The sequence below is a fragment of the Rutilus rutilus genome (assembly GCF_951802725.1).
Source record: "Rutilus rutilus genome assembly, chromosome: 12".
NCBI classification, from domain to species: domain Eukaryota; kingdom Metazoa; phylum Chordata; class Actinopteri; order Cypriniformes; family Leuciscidae; genus Rutilus; species Rutilus rutilus.
Window position 1 is genome coordinate 467,471 of NC_140217.1, and position 10,779 is coordinate 478,249.

General features: G+C 41.5%; 1 protein-coding gene and 1 long non-coding RNA gene across 4 annotated transcripts in view; one reads left to right on the forward strand and one right to left on the reverse strand.

Moving 5' to 3' along the window:
* Window positions 1-3,371: 3,371 nt before the first annotated feature.
* Window positions 3,372-7,582, reverse strand: LOC311301704. The gene is made up of 3 exons (XR_014629491.1): window positions 7,344-7,582; window positions 6,974-7,112; window positions 3,372-3,519 (listed from the first exon to the last, which is right to left on the reverse strand). It is a non-coding gene; the product is annotated as an uncharacterized lncRNA (long non-coding RNA).
* A 110-nt stretch (window positions 7,583-7,692) lies between these two features.
* The window catches only part of zeb2b (zinc finger E-box binding homeobox 2b), a 74,106-nt gene continuing 71,019 nt past the window's right edge, over window positions 7,693-10,779 (forward strand). For 2 of the 3 annotated variants that reach the window (XM_084426966.1, XM_084426967.1), the window contains exons 1-2: window positions 7,693-7,873; window positions 8,898-9,027. In XM_084426966.1, coding sequence (XP_084283092.1) covers window positions 7,808-7,873; window positions 8,898-9,027 — 196 coding nt within the window. In that variant the 5' untranslated portion in view covers window positions 7,693-7,807. The other variant, XM_084426968.1, reaches the window with a different exon arrangement.

Sequence of the window (10,779 nt, forward strand, 5' to 3'; positions counted from 1 at the left end):
TGTGTGTGAGTTTCTCAGGTGAGTGTGTCTGAGTTTCTCAGGTGAGTGTGTCTGAGTTTCTCAGGTGTGTGTTTCTGAGTTTCTCAGGTGTGTGTTTCTGAGTTTCTCAGGTGTGTGTCTGAGTTTCTCAGATGAGTGTGTGTCTGAGTTTCTCAGGTGAGTGTGTGTGAGTTTCTCAGGTGAGTGTGTGTCTGAGTTTCTCAGGTGAGTGTGTCTGAGTTTCTCAGGTGAGTGTGTGTCTGAGTTTCTCAGGTGAGTGTGTCTGAGTTTCTCAGGTGAGTGTGTGTCTGAGTTTCTCAGATGAGTGTGTCTGAGTTTCTCAGATGAGTGTGTCTGAGTTTCTCAGGTGAGTGTGTGTCTGAGTTTCTCAGGTGTGTGTTTCTGAGTTTCTCTGGTGTGTGTGTCTGAGTTTCTCAGGTGTGTGTTTCTGAGTTTCTCAGGTGTGTGTTTCTGAGTTTGTCAGGTGAGTGTGTCTGAGTTTCTCAGGTGAGTGTGTGTCTGAGTTTCTCAGGTGAGTGTGTCTGAGTTTCTCAGGTGAGTGTGTGTGAGTTTCTCAGGTGAGTGTTTCTGAGTTTCTCAGGTGAGTGTGTCTGAGTTTCTCAGGTGTGTGTGTCTGAGTTTCTCAGGTGAGTGTGTGTGAGTTTCTCAGGTGTGTGTGTCTGAGTTTCTCAGGTGAGTGTGTGTCTGAGTTTCTCAGGTGTGTGTTTCTGAGTTTCTCAGGTGTGTGTTTCTGAGTTTCTCAGGTGAGTGTGTGTCTGAGTTTCTCAGGTGAGTGTGTGTCTGAGTTTCTCAGGTGAGTGTGTGTCTGAGTTTCTCAGGTGTGTGTGTCTGAGTTTCTCAGGTGTGTGTTTCTGAGTTTCTCAGGTGAGTGTGTGTCTGAGTTTCTCAGGTGAGTGTGTGTCTGAGTTTCTCAGGTGAGTGTGTGTCTGAGTTTCTCAGGTGTGTGTTTCTGAGTTTCTCAGGTGAGTGTGTGTTTGAGTTTCTCAGGTGTGTGTGTCTGAGTTTCTCAGGTGAGTGTGTGTCTGAGTTTCTCAGGTGTGTGTTTCTGAGTTTCTCAGGTGTGTGTTATTAATAAATCACTTACAGCTTCTTTGAGTCCAGTTTTATCTGCCATGATAAACGTTTACTGGAGAATGTTACAACCCACCAGAGAGGCAACGTGTGTGTGTGTGTGTGTGTGTGTGTGTGTGTGTGTGTGTGTGTGTGTGTGTGTGTGTGTGTGTGTGTGTGTGTGTGTGTGTGTGTGTGTGTGTGTGTGTGTGAGTGAGTGTGTGTGTGTGTGTGTGTGAGAGAGAGAGAGAGAGAGAGAGAGAGTGTGTGTGTGTGTGTGTGTGTGAGAGAGAGAGAGAGAGAGAGAGAGTGTGTGTGTGTGTGTGTGTGTGTGTGTATGTGTGAGAGAGAGAGAGTGTGTGTGTGTGTGTGTGTGTGTGTGAGAGAGAGAGAGAGCGAGAGAGAGAGAGAGAGAGAGAGGATTACTGTCAGTCCTGGGCCCTGACCGTCAACCTCCAGAAGACTAGAGTCATGATGTTCCAGAAACGCTCCAGATCTCAGGGACCAACACACACATTCACACTCTCACACAGAACCATTGAGAGCACCAAAGCATACACTTACCTCGGCCTGAAAATAACTCCAACTGGTAACTTTACTTTGGCTGTGAATGAACTCAAAGAGAAAGCTCAGAGGGCTTTCTATGCCATAAAACGATCAATCAAAATTGACATCCCAGTCCAAATTTGGCTCAAACTTTTCAAATCAATAATTGAACCAATTGTTCTATATGGCAGTGAAGTGTGGGGTCCTTCTATAAAATTAGATTTTTTAAATTGGGAAAAACATCCGATTGAAACTCTACAATTAGATTTCTGTAAAAGAATACTCAAAGTCCAAAGAAAAACACCAAACAACGGATGCAGGGCAGAATTGGGCCAATACCCTCTCCTCCTAAACATCCAAAAAAGAGCCATCAAATTCTGGAAACACCTGAAAACAAGCGACCCCAACACATACCACTACAGAGCCCTCAAACACCAAGAGCTGAGCGTAGCGAGGAGTCCCCTGTGTCAGCTGGTGCTGAGACTGACTGAGCTCTCTCCTGCAGAGATCAGCTCGCCTCAACACACACACACACTCACACACATTCGGCCTGCACAAATTATCAACACAGAACAAGACAAGTACATCACCCATTGGACGAACACCATTCAAAACCAACACAAACTGGAATGTTATTCGGCACTAAATCGAGAGTACACTGTTGCGAGCTACCTGAGCACAGTGAGTGATGTGAAGCTCAGGAAAACCCTGACGATGTACAGACTCAGCGAGCACAGCCTGGCCATCGAGACGGGCCGACGCAGACAGACCTGGCTCTCCCGGGAGGACAGACTCTGCACGCACTGCATTCTGGGAGTGCCGGAGACCGAGCTGCACTTCCTCACAGAATGCCCAAAATATGAACACATCAGAGACCAATATTACCCCAAAATTAATAAGATATTTCCCCAATTTAACACCTGTAACCCAACCCAAAAACTTAGATTCATCCTTGGCGAAGAAGCCAAATGCTCCAATATAGCAGCAAGACTAGTAGCATCTCTCCACATCCTGAGGGACGAGCAGAGCAGCAAACGCCCAATACACACACACTCACTCACAGCCTAACACACCCCATCACACACACACACTCACTCACAGCCTAACACACCCCCATCACACACACAGCCTAACCCATCCCATCACACCTACACACATATATGATGTTCAAGTTCAGTGTTTGTTTATTTTGTTTTTTTTATATACATGTTTTCTGCAATATAATCCTTTTTTATTTTATTTATTAATCTTTGTTTACACTATTATTATTGCTTTATGTTATCAGTATTATTATTTTTGCAATAACTAGCCAAGATAATATATATAATACTATCTTTATTTAATTTAACTATTATTATAATTTTGTGTACTAAATGTTCTAAATCATTTTCTATGTTGTTGTGATGCTTTGGCAATACAAAATGTACTTTTTTGTCATGCCAATAAAGCTTTCTGAATTGAATTGAATTGAATTGAGAGAGAGAGAGAGTGTGTGTGTGTGTGTGAGAGAGAGAGAGAGCGAGAGAGAGAGAGAGAGAGAGAGAGAGAGAGAGTGTGTGTGAGAGAGAGAGAGAGAGAGAGAGAGAGTGTGTGTGTGTGTGTGCGTGTGTGTGTGTGTGTGTGTGTGTGTGTGTGTGTGTGTGGACAATAGTCTCAGCAGTGGCCTCTGATTGCCTCTTTTCACATGTTAATGAGCATCTCTGTGTTCCTCCTCTTTCTCAAATCTCCACAAATTATACAGCAAACACAGAAAAGGAAAATCCTGCGGCGTTTTTGCTTTTTTATTCAGCAGACTGACATGTAAATGCGAGTGTAAGTGTTGTTCTCCGACACTCTGATCGGCAGCTAATTGTAGCCGTCAATTGTGTAAGATACTCTTTTACTTCAACACAAACCCGGATCAAACACAATCACCTCTCCTGCCTGTTTGAGAGAGAGAGAGAGAGAGAGAGAGAGAGAGAGAGAGAGAGAGAGAGAGAGAGAGAGAGAGAGAGAGAGAGAGAGAGAGAGAGAGAGAGAGAGAGATGTTCGTTGTCAAGGTGATGACTGCGTTTATTTGCATCACACGTTTGAATGTAAATATTTGTTGATTTGCTCATTTTATGTCTCAAATGGTGTCGAGGATCTTAAATGATTGTTTCAAAGTGCTACAGTACTGTCTGTCTGTGACAGAGATAGATAGACGGACAGACAGACAGACAGACAGACAGACAGACAGACAGACAGATAGATAGATAGATAGATAGATAGATAGATAGATAGATAGATAGATAGATAGATAGATAGATAGATAGACAGACAGACAGACAGACATAGATAGATAGACATAGATACAGATACACAGACAGACAGGCAGATAGACAGACTGACAGATAGGCGGGCAGACAGACAGTAATGTGTGTGTGTGTGTGTGTGTGTGTGTGTGTGTGTGTGTGTGTGTGTGTGTGTGTGTGTTAAAAAAACTGTGGTATCAAATGTCCACACATATTTTAATTTGTTACACTGTTAATTTGTACAATTCATTTAATTTGTACATTTAAATTTAAGTTATGTTATAATATATATATATATATATATATATATATATATATATATATATATATATATATATATATATATATAATTTTTTTTTATGTCTTTATAATTATTCTATGTATTCCAAGCTTTGGCAATATTGTATTGTACAGGTGGACAGATCAGCGTAGGGTCATTTTATGGATTTAGTTAATTTTGTTTTAAGACTTAAAAAAAAAAAAAAAAAAAAAAATTGAATACATTTTATGAATAAAAGAGCTTATAAACATACTTTATTACTAGAAAACATTGAAATAACCCATTAAACATGAAAGTATTGTGCAATAGTTTACGACATTTCTCCGTATGCAGAACCTTTCTTTAAATGAAGAACCCTAGAGTTCCAGAACCACTTTAAACCTCGTTTTCTAAGAGTGACACTAACACTTCCTCAAGCATTGTACTGCTTTTAAAACCATTAAAATATTAATATTAAGAAGGAACATAAATGTATTTAAATTAAAATGTATTCAATATTTATGCAAATATATGAAGTGACGTCCTGTCAGTGTCAGGTTTCATGCTGTAGTTTTTGTTATATTATGCAATCTTGTCATATTATTATACATGTGTTTTATAATTACTGACCAATTAGCATCTGTTTTATGTCTGTATGTTGTTTATTTATTGTCATATATATGGCATATGATATTGAATGATTTGTCTAATTTAATATAAAGCCATATAGTCTTCATCTCTGCAGATTATGAAACATTCTCTCTCTCTCTCTCTCTCTCTCTCTCTCTCTCTCTCTCTCTCTCTCTCTCTCTCTCTCTCACTCACTCACTCACACACACACACACACACACACACACACACACACACAGCGCGTGTCATAACTTCCACAAGAGGGCCAGACCCTGCCAGGAGAAAGGCACGTTTTATTTCATAGGAGAAATTAAATTTCACACTCCTGCGAAGTTTATACAGCACATAGCAGCAAATCTTTACAAGATTCATATGCAAATGTGCGTCGAGATTAGAGATACAACAATTATTCCAGTTCATGATAAATTATTCATTTAACAACCGTCAATTATTAATTCCACAGGAACAATAAGCCATGTTTCTGTAGGCAGAGCTTCCTATTTTAACGGACCTTTGCCTCTCTCTCTCTCTCTCTCTCTCTCTCTCTCTCCCTCTGTGTGTGTGTGTGTGAACTCGGTTAACGTCAGTATTAATTGTGAATGTTTTCCATTTGCTTCTGTGCTTCAGAACTGTGCTGGTTCTCCTCGCTGGAGACCTGACCTCTTTACAGAGACTCTGAGAATCATGAGAATCATCAAATCACGATCATGAGAATCATGAGAATCATCTCTCTGTCTGATGAAGAGAGTCCGCTCATAACCAGATCAGTCCGTCCTCACACTGAACAACTGTTACATGTGGAAATCAATGGCTATTTGATGCATGCGGCATTCTCAGTCAGTAGCCCAGCGTGTGTGTGTGTGTGTGTGTGTGTGTGTGTGTGTGTGTGTGTTACAGTAGACCGAAGCCTGCGGCTACAGTACGAGAACTCATTTCATATGTTTCAGAGACTTTGAAATCACTCTCTTCACTAACTCTGCGCTGTAACTGTCCGTCAATCTGCCGTGTTGTTCTTTTTCGTTCTCATTTGTGTGTGTGTGTGCGTGTGTGTGTGTGATGCGCTCATGTACACCTGTCATTCACATTAAATTGCGTCTGTGATTGGAACAGGTTTGTTGGGTAAATGCATAATTAATAAGTACAGATGAGAAATGGCTCGCGCATGTATGCACGCTGTATTTGCACAGAGGTGTATCTGTGAACGGTCGGACGGGCTTTGAACTGGTAATGTACACGTACACACACACACACACACGAAGATGTGATAATTATGCTAATGAAACACACGCCTGTAACCCTGCTACTGTACTGTGTGTGCGCATGCACGCGGGACGGGAACCCGCATCTCATATAAGCGGAAATGACACTTTACTAAAGGGGGACAAAAATGAGTTCAAATATGCATTTTTACACAGCAAAACCATTGTGTGTGTTTTTATTTTATTTTTTATAACACACTTAAATTTGCATCAATTGATTTGCTAAAAAAAGATGCACATGCAATTAATTTTAGACATTTTTTTAAGCAGATATTCACATTTATTATGTCATTGTCATCCGTTTCTACAGAGATTTGTTTGCATAAGGCATTTATAATGTACAATTTTATATAAGTTGCAATTGTATGTTATAATGCACCACTGACATTGACAATGCTTTGGTGTTAAATGTGTGTGAGGTCAGAATGAAGGGTGTAACGGGCGCGCGCGCAGAGAGGGGGCGTCTGTCTCCTCGTGAACCCGCAGCTCTTCTGTCTGTCTCACACAATATATAGAGCCGTGTGTGACAGACTCTACAGCACAAACACACACAACACACACACACACACACAACATGCATGTGCAGACAGACAGAGTAAAACAATGTCACGAAACCTAAAACATGATGTACGTGATTGCATCATAAGCTGACTTTTTTTTTTGGTAAAAAATATTTAATATGACTGAATCAATCTGAATATATTTATACCAGTGTAAATCAAATCACGCAAAAATCATGTTCACTTTTTATATTCAAACCAGTCTGAACTGGATTCACGGGATAACCCAAGCGCGCGCCCGTAACACCAGTTTAACACATACAGAATAAAATAATAGAAAAAATATATATACATTTAAAATAATATTAATAACAATAATGACAACTATAATAATAAATGATTAAATATGACTAATAATATGATTGTTTTATAATATTAAATGTGATAAATACACACCTGATTGATTATAGAGGACAGAAGTCAGTGATGTTGAACAGAAGCATCGATCAGACTGATGTCTTCATCATCTTCCTCACCAACACTGAACACACACTCTATTCTCATAAAACACTGTCGACATCGGAAGACTTCAGCTCTAGCGCGGGAAACAGAGAGAGAGAGAGAGAGAGAGAGAGAGAGAGAGTGTCGGAATCCCTCTGAATCTCCTCGACGATGCATTTCATTCTTTCAATTTCGACTGGAAATTATTTAAAAGATGACATGAATCACAGCAGGAACATCACCGCACCGTTCTGTCTTTAAAAGTCCCGAAATAACTCCTCTCACCTGTAAAAGACCCTTCTCACCTGTATACCTGCAGACTCACCTGTCACAGGACTGCGCGCGCTCCCGCCCTGCGCGCGCGTCCGTGCCCCCTCTGACAGAACGGCTCAAATTCAGCGGTTCTCCTCATGTATGATTTCATCTTTTGTTTTTATTTCATCCTCTTTTATTTCTCGGCTCTGAGAGAGAGAAAGAGAGAGAGAGAGAGAGAGAGAGAGAGAGAGAGAGAGAGAGAGAGTAAACGTGCGCGAACTTTCTTCAAACGTTATTCGTGTCTTCGCTATAAAGGTGCCCGATGCTGTGTGTGTGTGTGTGTGTGTGCGCGCGCGATCATAAAACACACACGTTTGGCTCTATTATCCCTCCCTGTGCTGATAGGTGGCGTGTGTTTCTCTCTCTCTCTCGAAAAGAAAAGGAGGAAAACAGTGTGATCGAGGCGTGCGAGCGCAGGTTTGAGTCCTGGAGTGTGTGAGAGGATCAGTCAGGAATAACGCGCCTCTGTTTCTCATGCTTTATTCTGGACCCAGACACTATAACACACACAACACACACTCCTGCGGCCGAGAGCACAAGGTAAGACACACTCTGCTACCTTCACATCAGCTTTAACACTGTCCTAATGCCAAACAAGCTCGCGTTACCGCTGCTGGATCAGGGATGCTGTAGATCGCGTTGAACACTGAGGTGTGTGTGTGTATTTTCCTCTTACCTGTGCAGGTGCGCGAGACTCTGGAGCAACTCCTTCAAAACTCACAGCTTATTTTAGAGAGAAAGAGAGAGAGGGAAAAAACGCCTGGAATTGCGTGTATTAAAGATTTTTAAAGATTTTGCAAACTACATTTTTTCCCTGTAATGTTGCAATGCGCGAGATCAGGGATAGAGAACATGATGCTACAAATTCAGCTGTAAATGTATCGATTTTATTGAGCTTTTTCTTTAAACAACCACATTCATAAACACAATATTTACATGTAATCACAAAATCTATAATTTATGTTAAGTAAATCAAAATTCAAATTAAAAGTCGCCTATATTTGTGCAGTTTTTTGATGAATGGAAGATTATGAAAGCCAATCTACACGCGTTTTATTTGAATGCATATTTATTTATAAGCACAAGGCCATTATCACTATTATAAATATACCCTATTTTACAAAGTTTTCAAATACCGTGTCTAATACTTGGAGGAAGAGCTAACACACTCAGAAAGAGTCCAGGGAAAAGAAAAAATAGTTATTTCATGGAGTTATTCCAGATAGGCTAATATATAATTAAAAATATTAATGTGTTCTCGTTTTATAATATTTCACATTTACGCCTTAATAAATATGTGATTTAACCTCCCCAATAAATAAATTCGAGAAATAAAAACAAAATAAACCAGCAGTTTATAGACTAGAAACCCGTCGAATGTAAATCCTGTTATTGCGCTTTTGTATTTCAGTCAGATCTCATCAGGACATGCACGCGCTCTTAAACTGCTTATTTAGATGTGCATGAGTCGATCAGATGCAGGACCGCGGCTCTCTCTCACTGCTGTCCGTGTCCGTGTGTGTGTGTGTGTGTGTGTGTGTGTTCTGGGCTGATGGGCTGCCAGAGGGAGCGGTTCACCCTGTGTCTGAGTCCATGCACACCGCCTGATCCACGCGCGGCAATGCGGGAGCTGATCATGGCGGAGGGCCCTCGGTGCAAGAGGAGGAAACAAGCCAACCCGCGGAGGAAACACGGTAAGAGAACGAGTGTGTGTGTGTGTGTGTGTGTGTGCGCGCGGGACGCGGAGAGATGAGGAGGACTAGCGGACAGATCCGAGTCCAGATGGGACTCAGTTTCAAACAGCACGAACACAAACTGGACTGATCGGCCGTGGTGTAAACACGGGCCACATCACGCTTTTTCTCTCTGTATTTTCGCACAAGTTTGGAAATGAAAGTTTGCGCGTAATTCTCAGTCGCGTGAAGCGCGTCATGTTCGATGCCTGTGGATTCTTTACACTTACATTTCGTTTGTTAGAGAAGCTGCCGAGCGTCTGTTGGTTAGTCTCAGCGCGATCTTTTCATTCATTCTCAGATGCGTGAATTAGAGGCGTTTCAGTGTGTGTGTGTGTGTGTGTGTGTGTGTTTGAGGGGGTTGTGTATTGAGCTCCGTGTCTGAGAAACACTTTTTTTTTTTTTTTTGCACTAATGCAGAATGCTAATTGTGAAGCACAGATAGATATATTTTTTATATATATAAACTGGTGGTGTTTTCAGGGATGTTGTGTGTGTGTGCATGTTTGGTGGTTTTACACATGCACCCGCACTATAGTGTTTAATATAAAGTAATCCCCGATAGACTAGTGTGCTCTGGAACTGTGGTGTGTTCACGAGGATTAAACGCCGCGATCAGTTCAGCTCATCTTCCTCTTTCCTTTATGAAATGTTTCATATTGATCCGCTAAAAAATCAATTCGATCACGAGAGTGTGTGTGTTCCCCCTCATAGTGTCTTCAAGCACTGAACTTTAAAAAGACTGATTCTGTTCGAAAAGAGAGTCTGAAGATGCATTTCAGAAAAGTGCTGAAATACACAGACGCGTTTGTGGTTTAGATTCTGCGGGAGGGATTTGCTCGAAAATAAAATCGTGCAAACGGTTCTGAAAAATTTATATTTAATGTTTGTTATTTTGGGCAGCTCGTGCACGCGGATAAGGGTGAATGATTACACTAAATTAATTGTTTAGATAGAAATAAAAACGCTCCAGTGAATAAAAATAAAATAAAATAAATGCGTCCAGATATGAAGTGACAGTCGTTTTAAAACGAGGGCAGATGAAATACTCAGTGATGCTGGAGGACTGTAGAGAAATGTGTGTGTTCTCACACACCTGCTGCATTCAGGTAAACTCAGGTGTGCTCTGAGACATCAGGCAAATGCTAAAAACGAAATGCATATTTTTTTAATGAAGGCATATTTAATGAAACAGAAACCCACGATCAGTCAGATCGCTCTGCGTGTGTGTGTTGAGTTCTGCTCCATCTGAACGTGCAGTAAAGCTGAAGATCTGAAGTCTCCGGCTGCTGAAGTTCAGTCCAGCTGTGTGTGTGTGTGTGTGTGTGTGTGTGTTATTTCTCTTTATTTCCACTGTTTTCACCGTACTGTATGGCAGTTTTCACTCGAGCTCCGGATCGGATGTCAGAGGTCACGCAGAGAGAGTTTCTGCTCGTCATGTGCACTGGAGTCTCTCACACACTCCGCGCAGTGAGACGGCAGGAAGAACACACTTCCTCCTGTCCCGAGACGCGTGTTTCGCAGGTTTCCTGCCGCACGAAGCCGGTCTCGGATTGATCACATCATGCAGGACGGGAACAGGAGAGTGTGTGTGTGTGTGTGTGTGTGTTTGGTCACGGCAGAATCAGGAGGGGCTTCTCCACTCTTTAATCCCAACAATAGCAGATCCCCCTCGTTTAACTCTCACCCCTCTGCTCCTGCGTTCGGGAGAGC